Below are 22428 nucleotides of genomic sequence, written 5' to 3' on the forward strand. Positions count from 1 at the left end.
CAGATCCCAGTATAAAGTATTTATTTAATACTCAACAATTAACACAAAGTCCTCCTTTAAATTCTTTTTTTTTTTTTTTTTACAGTAAATAAAAATGTATTATTCCCCCCATGCATGATCACTGTGTATTAATCTAAGCCTTTTATTTTAGATGTGAAAAAATAAAGTGTTTCCCCGATTTCATCTTTTAATCATACAGCTATCACGTGGTGCACTGCATTGAAAGGAGACGAGAATTATTATGCCTAATGCAGTTTGTGGTTATTTTTTTTTTTTACATAAAGTGTTAAATGAATCAACCACCCAATAAAAATAAATATTGTATCTTAAAGAACTGATAGTTTTGCAGTATCCCTTTTCTGTAAATAGAATTGTGTTGCAAAGATTTTTTCCATGTGCTGCTTATAGCAAACAAATGTAGTGGTTTTGTTTGGTTACTAAAACAAAACCTCAAACTGTCACCTTTACGCACTATTACAGACCTAAACCTAAAAGACTCCATTCTAAAAGAAAAAAAAGTGTGTGTTGGAGGTTTTTTAGCTGCTGAATATCTATGTATAAAACAACAAGGCTAAGAAAGTCTGGTCTAATTAGCAGCCAATCATCTACATTCAAATGATCCATTCTTATCAGAGGAGAGGTGAGCAACTACTTTAAAGGAACATCTGTATAAGAATGGTGTAATTTGGAGACTGATTTTAGATACACAGAATTGTTCTGGATGGTGCAAATTATACTAATTGCTGTGACAGGAATGAATTTCAGGGATGCGTGTGTGGTTTTGAAGTTTCCTGAATGTGCACCTTTAATTAGACCCTCTCTGGGTTGTCTTGAAATACTTTTGGCACTGGGTTTATAGATAAGCTATACAACTATTTATCCTGCCTTTCAAGACATTCCTTTGTGACAGCAAAGGTCAAGCATTTTTCATAATACACTAAAACAAAACTGGTTTAAAAATGTAAAGCACCAAACAAATGTTTATGCTTTATTTTGTGTTATTGTGAAAAAGGGAATACTGCATTTGAAACTGCAGAAGACTATATATCTTAATCAAAGCCATCGGCCAGCATACTGGAAGTCTGATAATGATCATTCCAATCAGTTCTATTGGCTATTTCTTTTTACATAAATAATATAGACCAAACATCATAAAACATTTCAGCAACCTTCTTTAACAGAACAGAGGAGCCCTTTTAGTTGTTGAGAAACAATTGCAGGATCCAAATTCTGAAATTGTCTTTTGAGTTATCAAATTGCCAAATTCATGCAGCTCCTAATGAAAAAAAATTCAATCAAGTTCAATAGGACTGCTATCTTCTTGACCATCTTCTGCATCATCATCTTCCCCAGCTCCCATCAGACTGTTTAAAAGATTTCCTATAATTAAATACAGGATAGTTAAATTTTAATTTTGGAAAACTGGTGGAGTAAATTTATTTTGAAGTTTGTTACTGTAATGGAGTGGATAATTAAAAATCTAAATAGAGAAGTTAAAAGGTATTCCTCAAACCACAGCAGTTTCACAGTAGGGTTCACTGCAGGCCCAATCAGTGTTTCTTATGTCCCTTTAAGTCAGGGGTGGCCAACCTGAGCCTGAGAAGGAGCCAGAATTTACCAATGTACATTGCCAAAGAACCACAGTAATAGGTCAGCAGCCCCCGACCCCGCTCCCAGCGCCTCCCGCCCACTGGCAGCCCCGCTGATCAGTGCCTCCCCCTCCCTCCCCGCATGTCCCAATCAGCTGTTTTGTAGTATGCAGTAGGCTCAGGCGGGGGTGTGGGGGAGTGGGAGCAAGGACGTGGCAGGCTTAGGAGAGGGGGTGGAAAGGGGTGGAGTGGGGGCAGGGCCTGTGGCAGAGCCAGGGGTTGAGCAGTGAGCACCCCCGGCACGCTGGAAAGTTGGCGGCTGTAGCTCCAGCCCCGGAGTCAGTGCCTGGACAAGGAGCCGCAAATGAACTTCTGAAGAGCCACAGGCTGGCCACCCCTGCTTTAAGTTATTCAGATACTTACAGATATATGGAAAATTTTACTTCAGAATTAATAATTCTTTAAAAACAAGGCCAATTTCTAAAAACACTATGTGAAAAACATTTTATCATCAATAAAAAGGACCTAGCTGGGTACTTTGGAAAGGGGCTTGGTTCTGATTGTCCTGACATTTTATTGACTGCTTGGTAAAAGTTTTATTTGCCCTCAAAAGTCTTCTTTTTCTTTTTTTAAATGGGTACGTAAAAATCTAACCCCACTGTGACACTTTGGCACAGGAAAAAAGTGAGAAAACGCATAGATCTTCCTAGCTGATTCCCTTACTGTCTTTACATCACTCTGGCAATGTAGGGGCCTTATAATTTTTACAGGTTTTTATGTTCCTGGAGGAACTGACTGAGAATGGGAACAGATAATTAACAGTAGAATAATTAATAATGTTACTATGCAGACAGGTTGCTACATTTCTGCCTCAGAGAAGATCAATTAACCATCAACAGAAACATTAACAAAATGTGGGGTTTTTTACAAAAGCTATTTTCTTTAACATAAAAACAAACCATTTTCAGTAACATGATACTAATATTTAATTATTTTTTCAGTTCTGAAGAAGTTACATTTTACTAGGCAGGCAGGCAGGCTGCTACACTTCTGCCTCAGGGACGGAGCCTTCCTCTTGCATAACAAAAAGACCTACCCTCCTCCATCCCCCTCGAGCGAGCGGTAGTATCAAGAGAGAGGGACAGAGTCTCTCTCACTTGGTGGCCAGCCCCGTCCCCTGACAGCGATCAACATCTCCCCTGGTCCCCTGACAGTGATCAACATCTCCCCTGTCGGCAAGCATGTCAAGTCCCCTCCTCCCCACAGTGATTTGCATCTCTGAAGCTGCTCCAGGCACGCTGGAACAGAAGCACCGCCTGGGAAGAGATGTGTTCCCCCACAGATTTATTTTCTGTGCAGGGGTGCACAGAAATATGCAGGCCACATGAATTCTGCACCCCCTCATGGGTGCAGAATTCTGTCAGGAGTAAAATATGGACAATTCTAACTTCAGTGGGATTTGAGGACAATCAGCACTTTAGTGACCAGGCCCTAAAAAGACACATCTGAGAAATTAAAAGTTTTTACAATATCAGATTGATTGATTATTGACATGCTTTTTAGGTTCCAGCTTTTACTGAAGTTGCCTCCGTTAACCCTGGAAAAGTTGCTGGAAGCACTGAAAGGCAGAACAGATGTACACTGTAACATCTGCCTTAAATACAGGAATGAATCTTGGGAAACAAAATTGTAGTTTATAACATAGCATTCGCATGTCCTCCGTCTCACTCTCACAGATTCAAACTTCTGAAAGCCTGTTTACATAAAAAGAAAAGGAGTACTTGTGGCACCTTGGAGACTAACCAATTTATTTGAGCATAAGCTTTTCATGTAGCTCACGAAAGCTTATGCTCAAATAAATTGGTTAGTCTCTAAGGTGCCAAAAGTACTCCTTTTCTTTTTGCTACTACAGACTAACACGGCTGTTACTTTGAAACCTGTTTACATACTGGATCAACTACAATAGTGATATTTTCTACTAAACTTTGGGTACCAGATAAAGGAATTAAACAGGTATTTATTATAAGCCAAAGAAGTTTCTGAGGAAGAGCTTATTTCTTTATGGGAAAATATTGTAGTCAATGATTTTTTTTAATATATTGTGGTTCAATTTGTTCCGTTCGGATTTAAAAAACACAAACAAAAAAGTGAACAGTACTTAGTAACTGATGTTTTGATTTCTTCTTCCAATAAAACTTTTGTAGAAAAAAACTGTATCAATATTGATTCCTCATGCATAAACAAAACATTTTCTACACAAACGCTACTTACTTTGAAAAATATTAGACTTCTCTCTAAGGTCCCAGTTCCGCAAATACTTCCAGATGTACTCAACTTTAAGAAATGAATATTCCCATTGAAATTAATGGGAATACTCACATGCTTCAAGTTAAGCCAATGCATAAATTTTAGCAAGAGGGTTTACTTTTCAATTTACTATTTAATCTCAAATTTAATATTTATAGGGATATTATACCATTTCTTCCCTTTTTTAACCCGAAGTGAGGATTTTACAAACTTTATATCCATTACAAGTATAATTGATTCATTTTATATTGGTGACTAATTTTATCTATGTTTACTTGTGTCAAAGACACTGTACATAAATTAAAATTTAATAAATTAGGCCAAATACAATGCGTAATAGTCCGTAGACTGGTACTATTTCCAAAAAGATTTGACGTTGTATCCACAGACATTTCATTGTTATAAATTACCTAGTAATCCTCCATAGGATGATGTCTGCTTGGGCGGAACTCCAAAGAAGAGCTGTCCTATTCTATCTAGGTACTGAAATGACACACAAAACAGATGTTAATTGTTTATACATGTCAAAGTATCTAAGATAAGAGAAGTCAAACCCTATAATTTTCTAGCAACACAACTTCTCTTTCCAATCTGCAGAGTAAACAAATGTTTTTGAAAAAAATAATCAAGACAATGTGCTTTACATTAATAAATTACCGTAACTGCATTCTCAAAAGGCAATTTTCTAAACCTCATATTGTTCCACTGACAAACACTTTGCAGAGTATCAATCCCATTTGATAAAACCCTGATAAAAAGTCATCTGTTGCATTTCATTAGGCTTCACAATATAGCACGTGTGTATGTTATGTTGAAAAGGCATTATTTAATCAATTCTACTGGACTGTGTTACAACTAACTACTGACAACTCACCTCATTATACATAGGATCTCTTTTCAGTGAAGGCTGATACTGTTCACACAATACTGTAAATACTGTTAGTTTTCCTCTAGAAAGGAAACAAAAGCACAAAATGTAATCTTAGCACAAAATGAAAAAAGTTAATTAAAAACAAAGTAATAAGTCATACCCGTCAACAGCCAGTAACAGAAACCAGATGAAATTTAGCAACGGTTGTACAAATGGAGGCCCCTTTTCTATTGAAGGATGTTTCTGTGTATATGTTGTAAAAACCACTGATGCACTCGTCTTATTTTTTAAGCAGAGAAATCTGAAAGAAGAAGCAGTAAAATAGATGTTAAAAATGGTATTTGGGAGCTCCCAAGAATTTCTTTTAAACTAAGAAAAAAAAAGTCTAATGTTCAGACTGATCTACAATAACTAACTTAAATAAGCTACATCAGGCTCAATAGAGGAGTTAATAACAGAAGCTCTATTAACTGAAAATGAAGAGCTCTAGCAACTGCTTAAAATCAGCCACGGAGAAAATTGTTAAACAACTTTAAAGAACACCAGAAGCATTTGCAAATTAATAAGAGTTATACTATTATTTTAGATAGTAATAGTTAATGAGAAAGTTAATCTAAAGGAAGACATGATTCTGTCCAACTTTATTCAACTTCTATCAGAAGCACAATTAAAAACTATAATGGATGCTACTTTTTATGCATAATTCAAGTTAACTGGAGCGGTCCTTACTGTGGCCAAAAGTTTATCCTGTGGAAATACATTTTAATTTCAGCGCATACCTCCTTCTTCCTGATATCCAAAATAATCACCCCCCTCTTTTGGTGTATATCTGTTAATCTTGAATGACAAATAAAACTTCTCTTCTACTCTTGGTAGTGATTCAGTACTAGTACCTCAAACAAATTCTGACAATATTGAGTCTAAATGTCTGCAAGTCCTATCTTAAGTAAATACAGTCAGATTCGCAAACAGAATTTGTCGCGAGTTAATGAACTGATTGATGACCAAGATCATCTGATTCTTGAGTAATGCCAAGTTATTTCTAGTCAGTCTTCAAAAGACCCACACACATACTGGCAACTTTCTGCTCAGGTGGCAAATATTAGCAAGTATTGAGAAGGCTGTAATGAGCGTTTTCATTTTCAGTTCTGTATTAGCCTCTGTACCTGAACCATTAGACATGGTGAGGTTTTATTATTATTATTTCATTATTATTGTTCACTACTGACCAAGAAGTTACAACATCTATTTTGCATAGGATTATAGCTTGTGATAACTCCACATATGTTGTAAGATTTATTCTAGCTATACATCTAGGTCAGTAAAAGATTTAGTTGCATAAATACTGCTTGGCATAATATACCTTTATAAATGCTTTTCAATATATGTAATTGCCCTGCCTGTACTGGAAACCCATAAGGAACTGCTCCAGTTTACAGGTTGGAGAATGTTTCAGTAAAAGCAGAAAGACTACGTTTGAGAAATGTTTCAGCATGACAAAAGCAACCTGTCCAACCTGCCATATTAGAGGCTTATTATAATAAAAAAATTAGAGGTGACAGATGAAAGAGAAGCCATTTTTGCTGGCAGTTAGGCAGGCAGCCTGGGAACTGCTCATCTTCAGAGCGTGTTAGTTAAAACAGAGTTAAAATTGACACAGTCCAGGCTAGTAAATCAAAGTATTTGACATATCAGTTTGTAAAGCTGCATAATTATATGTATTCCTTCCCCCTATAAAACAAATACTTTAATGAGCTTAGGAAACTGGCAATAACTCAACTCATTGAAGTACCCTACACTGTCATTGTACGTGCTTGACGGAACAAAAGGAGTAATGCTTAGATTCTTAGCTCCCAGGCAGGGACCACATCAGCCTCCTGTGTTTGCAATACAATGATCTGGGCCTCTGGGCACTACCATCACATGAATAATAATGACAAGGACATATTTCAACATCGGGGGTATTATGAAGAGAAGAAAGGTATCTTACAAATGATTACAAATTCATTTTTAACATAAGGGCACTAATATATCCTCTTAAAAGGAGACCTTTTACTTTAATGATGAGGCTGCTATTCTTCGATTCAGATGGATTAGTTTAGTTCTCCCAATAGTTAGTGTGATTTCACATCTTCACTGTCAATTTTTGTTGGGGTGTTGATTTTTTTTGTTTGTTATTACAAACACAAATATATACATTATGGGAATGGGTCACATATCATCTTTGAATCAAAATACAAAAGTTTTTCCATCTCATTAACTATACAAAAGACTAAGAAACTTTATTCACGTTTACAATTTCTTTTGAAAAAAGATAGATTTAACTCACAGTTACCCTACTTCACTTGAGGCCAGACTCCAGAATGCAAGCAGTTTAAGCCAACACTTTGCACAGCAAACACTTTTATTACAAATAAATGTTGAACACCTACTGTAAGACTGCCTGAGCTACAAACATGTCCACCTCACTGCGATATCCCCTGGATGATGAATATTCTACTAGCATATTAGCACATCCTTCGCCATCCATGGAGTGCAAGAAGTGATACCGAGATTCACAATAGTTTTGCTCTACGGAAGAAAGACAAAAAGAAAACAGTTGTTAAGAACTCAGTTTATTATGCTTAATTCAAAAACATTTGGTAGGTTTGTTCCTTTTCCAAACAGATGTGTCATGTGGGCTGTTATGTAAACATGGGTATATAGGAAACAAATACAAGGAAATGGCCATTTGTCTTTGCAAATACATTTTAAATATATTTTGAATCAGTAATATTTAAAAACCGTTTGTATTCAGACATTGCTTCTCCTGTCTAAATTGGTCTTACTCCTCAAATACACCAAATTACAATCTCGACCATCAGCATATTAAATGTATTATTACCAGTAGTGAGATGAGGGGCAAGACGTTTCACCTTAAACTCAAATGCCCTTACCTTGAATTGTGTGGAGAAGAGGTTTTGCCTAATTTTAGTCTGACCCACTCCCACTATCAAACTTAAGTTACTTCTAAACCTTAGCAAAAGTTAATAGAAAATAAAAAGATTTACCAGAACTTCATTTCAGGAAAACCTGTATTCTAGCCAATGGCCATGATACATCATAGTCATGATATTAATTATAATTTGAACCCAAAAGTCCCGTTTTAATAATCCAGCCTTTTTCAAATTAAAGTCTCAAAAGATATGACCTAAGAGAACATACAAACTTTCATCTGTGGACGGATAGCAAGTCATCTGCTCTAGTCTGAGGACACTCAAATTTAAGTACATGCTGTTTCCTTTGCCCATCATATCCACACTCCTGCTGAAGCCTCATTGAGAAACCAACACTAATGCTTCAGAAATATTCTCACTCGGCAGCTGACAACAGCAATACCCATCAAATGCCAACAAATAACTCACACAATTACGCCACTGAGAAATAGTACGGCACATCAAACAAATGCAGTCTGAACTTTTGACCAAGGGGTAAAGTTTACTATTTTTGACTAACAACCGGACTTCAGAGCTGCAGAAAAGCAGGTCTGATTTTGTTTTGTTAGAAAGTTCACTTAGTATACTGGTGTTGGTAGAGACCTATGGGACACCAGAGAAAGTGACTTTTTGTTCAATTATTCTCAAACTAACGTTCGTATGTACGGTATATATAACACACCTTAATTCATTCATCATCTATGATTGAAATAAGAGTTTTATGCACCTCTCTGTTTTATCATATTTTACATTTGATTTCATGCATAATGAAACCACAATAAATTCTGAAATTGTTTTTTTTTTTCCCTTTTAAATAGCAGACACTGAAATAACTTCTAAATGGTGGTGTCTTAAACTCTATTGCGACTAGCCTGGGTTTACTAGAGCACCAGGTGGAAGCCTCACTCTGTGCTCTGCTCTGCAATAGGTTTGTCAAGCAAAATTTTAACTTATACAATAAGAAAAGAACAAACCCAATCTTTACAAAGTGATGTTTTAATTTTCTTAAGGGTGAAAAAATGAGTTATTTATATAATTATCTTAAAATATTTTAGAAATATTAGTGTTACAAAAATGATCAAAATCAATTGTTCCTACCTTTCCACAACGTGATGGCTAATAACTGATGTAGTTTTGGATGACCGAGTTTCCCTGATCCACCACTGGACCATTTCAGTGCTCTGGACACAAAAGCTACTCGTTCAGGAGAATTTGGATCCATCAAACTAAACACTTTAGCCAAGTTTTCTAGAAGCAATACAAATATGCAATTAACATTACCAGAAACGTAGCAAAGTTTCTCCTGTTATCAGTAAACCTTTGTAAAAACATCTTGAAAGATTACTTGTTCTTCTTAAATGAGTGACTGAACAATGTACTTCCATGTGTAACAGTCAATCTTAGCTCTGTAAATCAGTAACATCCAATTGACCTCTCCGCTGCAGTGCCAGAAACCATACCCTGCCTAGTAACTGGCACTAGGTAGGAACAGCTTCCCATGTCCCATGGCTTAGGATAGATGTTCCTTTGCTGTCAGGGAGTTCCAGTGAGGAGACAAGGCTTCAGTTAGGAAGGTGCACACCAGTCATAAGAAGTATCAGGGATGGAAGCCTGTAATTAGGAGCAGGGCTGTCGGAGGACTGTGGAGTGAAATGCCAGACTGAATCTATGGAAACCAAGTGCATTCCCTATCCCATTCTCCAGTTGGTCCGCAGGCCCCTAGAACAGGAGTTGATGTGGAAGGGACTCTTCATATGATTTCCAGCTGGGCAGCTCACAAGAAGGGCTTTATGAACTGCACGCTTACCGAATCAGACAGTCCGACAAGCAAAGTTTCTCTGACAAAATGGCCGACCCACGGGCAATGCACACATCACCACACTGACTGGATAGGAAGCCGCTGTCCATCAAAGCGGCGGAGAGGTCAATTACTGTGCAGACAATACTTGTCGCTCCTGTGCTGGGGAGAGGACAATGCCAAAAATCATGCTCCACCTACAAAACATAGTGATGTTTGCTCAAAGTATGTCCGTATGCTGAGAGCCACATCAATTACTGAGAATCCATTATTTTTCCAGCAGTTTTGTGTGTGTGTCACTTCTGGAACTAAATTAACCCCTTAGCAAAACAGGAGCCCACAACTCATGGCACAATGAAAGGAATTGAAGGTTTAGGACAACGTTACATTTCTGATAACACAAATTTCTCTGAAGTGCAAATACACTTGAAATTCTGTCAAACTAAACACAATGAGATAATCTCACCTAGTAGTTCATCTGTTACTTTTGCATCCGATTTCTCTAAGGACTCCAGAACCAGCATGGACAGATCAGCAGCACTGTTTTGCTACAGAATGTGCACAAAACCAAGAAATGTATGGTTAGTGCTAAAGCTATCATTAGTTGCTAGAAAAAGATCAAGAAAATGTTCAAAGCATTTTATGAAAAGCAGACAAATGTTCAGATGGAAAAGGGACAATTAACCCTGTTCCACCCTCACAAAAAGTAGTAGTAATTTAATAAAGTAAACCAAAAACCTGCATCAAAATGCAGCACAACTGGCTTAGGTTGCAAATGCAGTGTGGACACATATGAATGTCAAAGTCTCTACAAGTAATGCAATTCATCTCTACACAGAAAAGACACAGGACTCGTGCACTGGGAAAAGAATACATAGCAACTTCCCACAATAAAAGACTTGTCTGCATGGGGACATTCAGGAAAGTTAAGACGAATTAACCAAATCCTTGAAGAAGGATTAAGGAACTAAGTAACACCACAGAAGGGCTTAATGTGCTTTAACCTGTGTATTGCTTCACGATCTTAGTTGATTTGTCTTTTCTGATTGTCCAAGTGTAGACAAGCCCCAGACTGCTTATTAGCCCAAAACTTTTAGCACTAATGAGTCACCATTTAACCCTCAAACAATTTGGAAAAAAAAAAGGATTTCTTACTTGGCTGTGACTGAAGAACAACAGTGCCCCTGAATACATCAGTTCTCTTGCTTCTACGTGTTTGCCTTGGGACATATACCTGCAAATAGAAACAATGCAAAGCAAAAAATTCTTGAGACAAAGTATCATTAAGCGACAGGTTTGCATATACTCAAAATCACTTGAATTTGGAACTAATTTAATATTACTTGAAGCACAAGGTGACAAAGATTTATTTTCAAAGATGCATATCTGTATTGGAAAAATCAATGTATAGACAAGTGAAAACTACAATAAAGCTGGTTGTATACAAAGCATATAGTATATGAATGGACCTGATTATAAATATTAAAAAAATAATAATTTCCCTTTCCTGGTCCTCGCCCAAAAGTTAGTCCCAAAGAGAGAACTGATCAACAGTTAGAAGCATATGAAAACAAGGAATTATAATGGACCTTTGGAACATCACATTATCACTTTTGCCCTAACAAAATTTTTAAATATAAAACTTAATATTCTTACTCTCTTGGAACAGTGGGACAGCACCCAAAAGTCTGGTATGATGCACAAGACATTTATTCTTATTACATGAATAATAAATGAATGTCTCCACCATGTCCTATTACATCAATTAATATATGGAAGTTTAAAGTGCTTTCAGTATAAATGCTATCCAGCACTGTAACATACAGTTGAGCCATTACAAGACAAGCTTGCATATCACAGACCTACAAATGGCCCTACTGGGTCAGACCAAAGGTTCATCTAGCCCAGTATCTGGTCTTCGAACAGTGGCCAGTGCCAGATGCCCCAGAGGGAATGAATAGAACAGGTAATCATCAAGTGATCCATCCCCTGTCACTCATTCCCAGCTTCTGAGATATCTCCACTCAACTCTTTCCCAGTCTCTCCTCACTCTCTTCTAGTCTCCCTCATTACTACTTTTGGCTACTATACAAGAGGACACAGGGAAGTGCAATCATCCTTAGTAGAGCCAAATTAGCGAAGCTTTGATAGTATCTACAAAGGTGACAGCAATCAGAAAGAGTTACCACGCAATATTTCAAAGAATCTGAGCAGTCACTTTCACCTATTTACAAAGACAGCAAATACAGTCTTAGATCTTGTCTATACTTGCAAGTTGGAGTGCATTAAATCAGACCTGGGAACCCTAACTCCTGAGGTGTCCACACTGGCAAGGCACTTAGAGCGCCTAGACCCCGCAGCTGGAGTGCTCCTGGTAATCCACCTCCATGAGAAGAATAGAGCTTTCTGCGCCTTGGCTGAAACGCCGTGGCATCAGTGTGGACGATGTGTTGCATTACTGCACTGTGACTGGCCTCCAGAAACGTCCCATAATCCCTTGAAGTCAAGTGGCCACTCTGGTCATTGTTTTGAACTTGGCTGCATGCCTGCAGCCATCCCCTTTCAAAGCTCAGTTTCTGACAACACCCACGCTTATCTGCTCTGGGACACAAAGCAAACCATTACGGTGGAATGCTCCTGCTGCAGAGGCATGTGCTTGAAAGAGAGGGGCTGATGTCGGGTTTCCCCCTTCCCCGACTGTTATCTGAACTTACAAAATAGCATACTGACACACACTGCCCCCCAAAACACACCGTCTCTCCCCCCATGTACACACAACACACTCCCTGTCACACTCCCCACCCCCTCATTTGAAAAGCAGCTAGCAATCTAGTAGGATGCTCATGGAACAATGGGATTGGGAATGCTGCATCATGTGATGCTGTGCCTGCCCCATGAGGCATTGAAACCCTTTCCAAACCACACTGCAGCCACTTGCACACTGGGATAGCTACCACAATGCACTGCTCTCTGCGGCACAGCAAGAGCTGCTGAAGTGGACATGCTCCAGTCACAAGGAGCACAGTGTGAACACACAGCAGCACCTTCCCTGCTGCTGTCTCCAAGGGCTGGTTTAACTCCCAGTGCTCTACATCTGCAAGTGTAGACGTAGCCTTAGAAACTTCATATTTCAAAACCCAACTGCTCAACAATTCAGCTTCTAGCTTCATTTAAAAATGAATATTAAAAACTCGAAGTGAGACAAAAACAACTACCACCCTTCATTCCAAAATTGCCATCATAAGACGATGCGATTATTACCATACTGCTGTCATTACAATCTCCTGGACAACATCCACCACTCTCTAAAGCTAAAGGTTTTGGATAGTCTTACTGCATTTTTAATTTAGAATTATCTCCTACACGTGATAAAAGGATCTTAGAGAAATGAGGAATTATTTTTGTGGTCTTGTAATTCACAAACCTGTTTTGCCTCATTCTAGATTAGAATACTTGTCAACTGTGAAATCACCCCTGAAGGATATTAGCCATTGGTTTAAGTAGTCTTGGGTGCTCAAAAGAACATTTGAGACAAGATTACCTTTTCTAAGGGTATGTCTACAGCGGCAGAGTTATATCGCCGGCAGTTACAGTGCTGCTCAGAGAGCGCTGAAGGCAAACTGCTGTTGTGTGTTCACACTGTCAGCCGCCTGCACAATAGCATGTTCACACCTGTGGCACTTGCAGCGGCATTCGGAGCAGTGCACTCTGGACAGCTATCCCACACAGCAGCTCTTCCTCTTCGGCTGCTAAGAGTTGTGGGAAGGCAGAGGGGGTTGCAGGGCATCCTGGGTCCTGTCCCAATGCCCTGTGATGCACTGCTTCGCATCCCAGCAATCCCTGTGCTTCTGTCTGCATTTGGTGCCAGCTTTCAGTGGTTTGCATACTGCACGCTCTGCCTCTTCGGCTGCAGGAATGGATCCCACACTATTGACCAGTATGCTGCTCGCTCTCACTAACACGTCACAAGTGGCAGTGGAGTTCTTCCTTAAACTACAAAGGCAAGAGGAGTGTGACATTGATCTCGCCACGCATAGTAGCTACGACACGAGACTGCTTGTGGCATTCACGGAGGTGCTGACCACAGTGGAACGCCACTTTTGGGCTCAGGAAACAAGCACTGAGTGGTGGGATCACACTGTCATGCACGTCTGGGATGACGAGCAGCGGCTGCAGAACTTTGGATGAGGAAAGCCACATTCATGGGACTGTGTGATGAGCTCGCCCCAGCCCTGCGGTGTAAGGACACAAGCACGAGAGCTGCCCTGTCATTGGAGAAGCCCGTGGCAATTGCACTCGGGAAGTTAGCTACTCAAGACTGCTAGCGATCAGTCATTAACCAGTTCAGAGTGGGAAAGTCACCGTTGGACGCGTGTTGACAGCAGTGTTCAGGACCATTAATCGCATCCTGCTCCTAAAGATCATGACTCTGGGTAACGTGCGTGACATTGTGGATGGCTTTGCACAAATGGGCTTCGCTGACTGAGGAGGGGCGACAGATGGCATGCATATTCCAATTCTGGCAACACACCACCTAGCCACTATGTACATTAATCACAAGGGGTATTTCTCTATGGTTCTCCAGGTGCTTGTGGAGCACTGTGGGCATTTCATGAACATTAATGCAGGCTGGTCCGGAAAGGTGCATGACGCATGCATCTTTCAGAACACTGGCCTGTTCAGGAAGCTGCAAGCAGGGACTTTCTTCCCAAACCAGAAGATCACAGAAGGGGAAGCTGAAATGCATCTTGTGATCCTGGGAGACCCTGCCTACCCCTTAATGCTGTGGCTTATGAAGCCATACACAGGGAACCTTGACAGCAGGAAGGAGCGGTTCAACAACAGGCTGAGCAAGTGCTGAATGACTGTTGACTGCGCTTTTGGCCGTTTAAAGGCCTGCTGGCACTGCCTAGATGGGAGGCTGGACCTGGACAATGACAATATTCCTATGCTTATAGCTGTGTGCTGTACGCTCCATAATATTGGTGAAGGGAAGGATGAAAGCTGGACCACTGAGGCTCAGCACCAGGAGGCTGAATTTGAACAGTCAGAGACCAGGGCTGTTAGAGGAGCGCAGCACAGGGCCATAAGGATCAGCAATGTCTTGAGGCAGCAATTTGAAGCTGAAATCCACTAATCGTTGTTGCTATGCTCAGGAGCAGAGTGCTTGTAATGCTAGGATGTGATTGGTGCAGACGATGCACTATAAAGGTTTAAGAAAATTGCCTGTTGCTTTGCAGGGCTCTGTTTTGCTTTCAATGAAGGGAATAAAGATGGCTTTCAATCCAAAACAATTATTTTATTAAAAAACAACAACCAGAGGAGAGAGACAAACAAGGAAAACATCAACACTGTGGGGGATGAGGGAAGGGAGGGTCCCAAGAGGAGGTGGGGGTCCCAGGACGGTTAAAGATTTGTGTATGTCCAGGTATCATATGCAACATTCTCCTTTGGAGTACAATGCAGCGGGTATCGTACGTCAGCAGGGCTAAACTGCAGAGGGACAGGTGTTGAGTGCAGCAGGTACTGGAAGTCCTCAGGGCTGGACTATTACGGGGCTGGAGTGGAATACAGTGGGTACAGACTGGAGCCAGGAGGTTGATAAGAGTGTGTTGGTGGTGTCTGGGGGGCACATGGGAAAGTTTTGTGACAGTGGCTGCAGGGGAGGGCGGGCGCAGAGCTGCTTGGTTTGTAGTGCTAGTAGCTCCTGGAGCGTGTCCGCTTGGTGTTCCATAACGTTTAAGAGCCGCTCTGTGGCTTTGTTCTGGCGCACCACATTCTCCTTTCATTCCCTCTTCTCGCTATCCTGCCACTCCTTCAATTCTTGTTTTTCAGCCGTGGAGTGCATCATGACATCACGCAGAAAGTCCTCTTTAGTTATTGTGGCCTCTTCCTAATTCTGTGCAGCCTTTCAGATGGGAGGCTGGGCTCCCAAGGTCATATCTTTGAAGCCAAAATACAACATTTTACAGAAGCAGTATTGTTTGCAACATACAGACCACCGATTCAGTGATTTAAAACACAGCCACTATTCACATACCTGTCACTAACAGGCTGACTCCAGGCAAGCACACATGAGCCACAAGACCCCAAAAATGGTGAGTAATGGCAGGGGAAATCAATGTTCCAGGACTGGACATTGGACATGTGGCTTTTGGGGGAGAAGCAGCACTGGGGGGGGGGGGGGGGGGAGGGGGGGAGGAGCAGGCCTTATGATCATTACTGTCCCCACATTTTCCCCAGGCTGCGTTTATTATGGAAGATATCTTGCTGCTGACAGTGAGCAGGGAATCAAGGGAGGGTCTTCTCCATGACTGCGGCTTCCACCCTGACCCTAATGTGGCTCACCTGTGTGCAGCAATGCTACTGCAGTGACAGCAGAGGGGTGCAGGAAAGTTACCCTTAATGGGGCAAGAAACAAAGCAACTCTGCCAAAGAACCTGTAGCCACAGATTGCCCAGTATCTCCATGAGAGTTTTGTGGAGATCTCTGAGGCAAATTCCTGCGAAGTGAGGGAGTTAATTAACACCATGTTCCGCCGCTCAGAATAGGCATGTGGTGGTATGCACATCCTACAGACACAAGCCCACTTTCTGCAACCCTCCTAACCCCACCAACTCGCTTCAGCGGTTCCCAAAATCAAAGCCACTTACCAGAGACCTCCTCTCCTATTTGATCTTCGCCAAGCTCTGACAGCTGTGACTGGCTAGCCTCCTCCAGGGTAGAGAAGAGCTCCTAGCTGCATGCATCTCTGACCTCTGAGTTGTCCTCTGCCTCTGGGTCCCCCTCCACATCCTTGTCCAAGATTTCCTCCTCCTGGCTCGGTCCACTCTCGACTGACATGCGAGCCACCGAAGTATCCACAGTGGCCTTCGCAGGGGAGGTGGGGTTGCCACCGAGTATTGCATCCAGCTCTTTGTAGAGCCGGGAGCTTGTGGTCACAGCACCGGAGCAGCAGTTTGCCTCCCGCGCCTTGTGGTAGGCGTTTCGCAGCTCTTTCACTTTGACCCTGCACTGCAGTGTGTCCCGGTCATAGTCCCTTTTTGTCATGCATTGTGAAATCTGTCCATAGGTTTCATAATTCCTATGGCTGGAGCACAGCTGGGAGTGGACAGCCTCCTCTCCCCAAATGCTGCTGAGGTCCAGCAGCTCGGCATTGCTCCAAGTGCCTGGTGCGTGGAGCAGGCATGGTCACCCAGAAAGATGTGCTGAGACCACTGCATGCATAACTGAGCAAACAGGAAGGGGACTTTCAAAATTCCAAGGAATTTAAGGGGCGGGGCTCATGGTTGGTCACCTGAGGGCAGGGCAACGGAGTTCAAACCAATGACCAAAGTGGCAAAAACACGCATTGTGGGACACCTCCCGGAGGCCAATCACTGTAATTGACCAGAGTGTCTACACTGGGACCGCGGCGCTGCAGCCTTGGCGCAGAAAGCTGTACGCCTCTTGTTGGGATGGTTTTTATTTCTTTTTAACAGCACTGCAACTGCGCAGTTCCTGCGCACTAAGTAGCTTGGCAGTGTGGACACATCAGGAGTTACATCACAGAAAGCTGCTTTACTGTGCAGAAACTTGTCCAGTGTAGACAAGGCCAAAGTTGACCTTCCTGGATTCCCACTAATCTTTCAGCCAGACAGATAAATAGGAGACCAGAGATCGTATCTTTTTGAGCTAAGATTTTTTTTGCGCTCTCAGCTAAATTTCTGAGGCTGACCCTGCTTAAATGTCAATACTTCCAGAATTTTAATATATTGTATGCTCCAGTGATTTCACTTTTATTTGATCATACTATGCCTTCCAAATTATTTTGGTCCTTGGTTTGTTTGTGTGTTTTTGTTTATTTGTTGTTTTTTAGTAAAAAAAAAAAAAAAAGAGATTACCTTCATCTGACTGCTGCTAAAGAGACTTTTTGTGGACTCTACCGTATAGCAGAGATTGTTTTACTGAATAGATGAATAGGTATGTAAGTGAGGATTTTGTAATCCTGGCTATTCATATTTTGAATAATGGCTGTTTGTTGTTTTTAATATCATAGAATATTAGGGTTGGAAGGGACCTCAGGAGGTCATCTAGTCCAACCCCCTGCTCAAAGCAGGACCAATCTCCCATTTTTGTCCCAGATCCCTAAATGGCCCCTCAAGGATTGAACTCTCAACCCTGGGTTTAGCAGGCCAATGCTCAAACCACTGAGCTATCCCTCCAGATTGCTATTTCTTAAACCTACTGTAAAATGTTCCCTCTGACCAGACAGGACAAAAATACCTGTTTCCAATAGGAGTATCTCTGTTCCTCCTCCTACAAGCAAACTGCACTGTAACACCACCTTCCTGCTAAGTGAACTCTAGAGACCCATTAATACTGACAGTTCAACAATACAAGATTCTTTCTCAGTTCCTTACTTCCTATTCCACTGCCCCCAAAGCATTGCCTTTCAAGGTCACTGCCTGGGGAGTAAAATACCAAAAAAATCAGGAAGACACCTATGATTAGGTGTGGAAAATATAACCACTTAAGCTTGTAGCAATTTTATTTATTTAAAGCAGCATCTTACAAGTCTATTTTAATTATCATTAAAGCATATAACTATAAATGGAAGGTATTAGGGATTCTGTGCCTGCCAAAAGCTCAGTTAAATTCCTTCTTTTGAAGATAGGACAAACAAAATAATACCATTTTAAAATGAAAATTGTTTAAAAAATAGTTGTGTTGACATAACTAATGTACTGCATTACGCTTATCAAAATATAAGTGGTGCGTATTTGCACAGTTACATAGTGGAATTCTACGTGCAGGTTTATTCAGATGTGAAATGAGCACATTACAAAAGCTAAAGACAAATTAAGCCTTCAAATCTTTCAAAAATAGAATTTCTCACTTCATGATACTGTATAGTCACTCTCCAGATCACGACTGTAGTTATTAAGAAAGCAACACAGGAAACTAAGCACTGTATCTGCCATGTCAATTAATGAATTAAATTCATAATGCTTCTTGTTCTTTATCTTTTATAAGATTCCCCATTATTATAGATTACAGTGGAGTGGGAGCAGGGAAATGTAGAAATGGATGGAAACATTTCTGTAAATGAGACCTTGATGGTTTACTCAGATTAAACAAAGTGTCCATGAGAACTAATAAAATGTAAACCAATTTGACTATCACCTTGAAGTTAAACCTGGAAGTCTGATTTGAAATTTCAAGAGTCAGAAACCTAGATGTGTTTGAACCAGTCAGTACCTACATTAATAATGCATCCGATGAAGTGAGCTCTAGGTCACAAAAGCTTATGCTCAAATAAATTGGTTAGTCTCTAAGGTGCCACAAGTACGCCTTTTCTTTTTGCGAATACAGACTAACACAGCTGCTACTCTGAAACCTGTACATTAATAATGAGACCCAAGTATGTACATTCATAGGAACATAAGAATTGCCACACTGGATTAGACCCGAGCTCCATCTATCCTGTCTTCAACAGTGGCAAGTATTGGATGCTTCAGAGGAAGGTGTAAAAACCCTGAAGCAGGGAGAAATGGATAATTTGTCCACCCTAATAAGGTCTCATCCTAATCTCTATTAGGGAATGGTTTAAACCATAAAGTTTAGTATCTCTTCCAAAATTTATTAGCACTAACTATAACAGCTCTAGATATTCTTGTTATTCCTAAGTGGTACCCCTTTCTGAATATTGATAAATTCTTGGCCTCAATGACTTCCTGTGGCAAGGTCCAGTTTAATTATGACTCATTATGAAAAAGTATTTCCTTTTTATTATTTTTGAATTTACCACTTTTTATTTCACTGAATGCCTCCTTGTTCTTGTGTTATGCCTGATCTACCCATGTTAAATTAATTCAATGGGTTTGAGCCAGGATGCAAGTTACTGCACTTTAAATTACTATGAAAGAAAAGAGTGCTTGTTACAAGTTGTGTAAGAAAGAAAAACAATGTCACAATCTAAACTTTTCTGCAACAAAATTAAAGATAGACTTCTGCTGACATAAATGATGTCAACAGAAGTATTTGGAGATGTATTGTTACCCTTAAACATCTGAGTACTATTTAGTCACTCAGACTAATATTAAATGCAAAAGAGTGCTTAATAATAAAGTCTTACACAGTAGATGACAATTCAAGATTACAGCAGCCATGTACTCAAAGCAGTAATACCACAGAACAAATACTGTACCATGAAGCAGACCTGTTACATTACTCATTAATCGACAAGGCACAAAACGTAGAGTTGTGCTGTAATACCTGCCTTTTTAAAAAAATTTCCAAATTGACTAAACATGGTAAGAAATCAATGTTTTTTCTGAAGAGTCTTCAAATCAAGTTCTGTTTGATAATCTGTCAATGACACTAGAATCAGGACATCCAAAAACCAGAATTACATCTGATCTGCGATTAAAAGCCAACCTGCCAAGCCACCCATTTGGAGAGAGACCCTCACTGTGGATTCATTTTAAGGCACATTTTAAATCATTTTACTCTTAAAATGGGGGATTCCATTGTGTATTTTAATTAAAATATTGATCAATGTTTGTTTTGTTTTTTAAATTCAAACTGTAATTTTATGACAGGTTTGAAGAAATTTGCAGTGTACTTTTACATATGAATGACAATTAAAAGGAAAAAAATTCAGAGTAAAAGAAGAGTTTACAGGTGCTAGGAATATCCTAAGTTACCACCAGGTGCTAACTTTTACCCATCATGAAGTTTACTGCAGAACTACTAATTCAATCACACTAATAATATTAACACACTGTACTACTAGTCTATCTTCCATCTGGGGATCTCAAAGTCCTTTAGCAAATGTTAATTAAATCCTTCAGCAGCTTGTTTTAATATATTTAACCTTTAAATAACTGACAAGAAACCGCCCCTCATGAACTCACATTCTTTGATCCATCCTAAAATGAGACCTCATCCTTTTGTTTAAGTTTAAACATCCCTAAAAAGGAACGACAGCAGCTAAGAAGGTGGATGGGGTACAATGTAACTAACCCATTTATGCATCTCAATAGAAAAAGGTGCAACACTACCTTGATCATTATCTCTCTTTCTGTTGGTTAGAGAAGAGACCCCTACCAACAGGACTGGCCTTAGGATGCCAAGATGCTGGAGCAAATTGGCACAACAGGGGTAAGAAGAAATGAGTAAGGAATCTTTTTCTCCAATCCTGCTTGTTCCAAGGCAAGTCTATGAGCAGTGCCAAACAGCCAAAAAAGGAAGAGAGAATGAAAAACCAAGCTGCATCTGCTTTTGGGCCTAATTGTTTTGAAATCATGTGGGACTTTCTAGATGAGTGTGATGACAGCCTAGCAAAGCAGTAGAGTACAAAAAGAAGAGAAGTTAAATAATGGGACTATTTTTACATATGGGAGGCAAGGGGCCCATGATTTACAGGTCTGTGTGGACCTTCCACAAGAGGTCAAGCGCCCATCACGCCACAGCTGAGTGGTGGTGAAGAGCTAGGCCAGGAGCTGCCTTACCTCCCAGGCCAATCACTTCGGGGTGGAGGGTAGCCCATGATCATTAACTACAAGACCCCACCAATCAATGGGTGGCCCCAACCCAGAGTAGGTTAGAGATGGGGGGCCAGTCTCCAGACTTGCTGCCCGGGGAGTCTCGGGGCACTATAACACCCCCCTTCATTGCCCCCTCCCCCGCCAGCCAAGAGTCCCTCTCCCCCGCAAGCCAGACTCCAGCCCCACTTCATAGAATATCAGGGTTGGAAGGGGCCTCAGGAGGTCATCTAGTCCAACCCCCTGCTCAAACCAGGATCAATCCCCAATTTTTGCCCCAGATCCCTAAATGGCCCCTTCAAGGATTGAACTCACCCACCCTGGGTTTACCAGGCCAATGCTGAAACCTACCCCGCCAGCCAAGAGCCCCTCCCCACCCCGCGCCAGCCAGACTCCAGCCCCCCTTCATTACCCCCACCCCCCACCTCCCGAGGGGGAAGGACGAACTAGGGCGGCGGGTCCAGGGAATTCTTCTCACCCCTCCCACAACCCCCTTCCCCTCAATTCCGCCTCCCCTATGCACTTCACGCTACCCCTCACGGTGAGCACCTCCCCGCTCTCGCCCAATCAGCTGGCGAGTAGGAGAGACGGGCAGGCCGCGCGTCCAACAGCCTGGGCGGGGCGCGCGGGCAGCAGGGTAGTGTGCGGTCGGAAGGCTCTGGAACGGGCCGGGGGGAGGGTTGCCGGGCCGGGCCGGGCTGTACCTGAAGAAGAGGGTCCGGTACATCTGGTGCGCCTCGTAGTATTCGCCCTTCTCCACGCTGGCGCGGAGCTTCCCCTCCACCCGCTGCACCCCACCCCGGTTCCGCCCGCCGCCGCCGCCCTTCGAGGCCTCCTGCTCCGCCGCCGCCATCATCGCCGCCGCCATTGATGCGGAGAGGGGCGGGCGGAGAGAGAGACACGGGCCCGGCCCCGCAGCTGCCTTGCTACACGCAGGCCCTAGCTGCTCTCTACCCGGGCCGGCTTCCGTCAGCCCCGCCCACCAAGCACGACGGCAGCCTGGGCGGGCCAGTGCCCGCAGCGCAGCTTCGCGGTGGCGACGCCACACCACGTGACTCGGCGATGGGCGGGGGAGGGAGGAAGGCGGCTATGGGGGAGGGGCGGTAATCGCAAAGAAGGGCGTGGATGGAAAGCGTGGGCTGAAGGGTGGATGGAGCGAGGAGGAGGGGAGGGAAGGTGCATGCGGGGGGGAAGGGGGGTGGAGAGAGGGTAGGAGTGGAAGATGGTTTTGGTGAGGCCAGGGCTCAGCTGGAGGGAGCAGTGGGATCCTCTGACAGGATTGCCAGCCAAGGCTAAGGCTGCTGCAAAGGTGCATAGAATCATAGACTATCAGGGCTGGAAGGGACTTCAGGAAATCATC

At 41.8% G+C, this 22428-nt stretch overlaps 1 protein-coding gene across 1 annotated transcript; it reads right to left on the reverse strand.

Moving 5' to 3' along the window:
* Positions 1-4: 4 nt before the first annotated feature.
* On the reverse strand, positions 5-22057 carry GET4 (guided entry of tail-anchored proteins factor 4). Its single transcript, XM_077828531.1, has 9 exons — positions 21773-22057; positions 10696-10774; positions 10007-10088; positions 8841-8990; positions 7200-7338; positions 4928-5068; positions 4771-4846; positions 4307-4379; positions 5-1380 (listed from the first exon to the last, which is right to left on the reverse strand). Exons 1-9 carry the CDS (start codon positions 21934-21936, stop codon positions 1292-1294), a joined length of 993 nt encoding a protein of 330 aa, XP_077684657.1. The 5' UTR covers positions 21937-22057; the 3' UTR covers positions 5-1291.
* Positions 22058-22428: the final 371 nt, after the last annotated feature.

The sequence above is a fragment of the Eretmochelys imbricata genome, chromosome 10 (assembly GCF_965152235.1).
Source record: "Eretmochelys imbricata isolate rEreImb1 chromosome 10, rEreImb1.hap1, whole genome shotgun sequence".
Lineage (NCBI taxonomy): Eukaryota > Metazoa > Chordata > Testudines > Cheloniidae > Eretmochelys > Eretmochelys imbricata.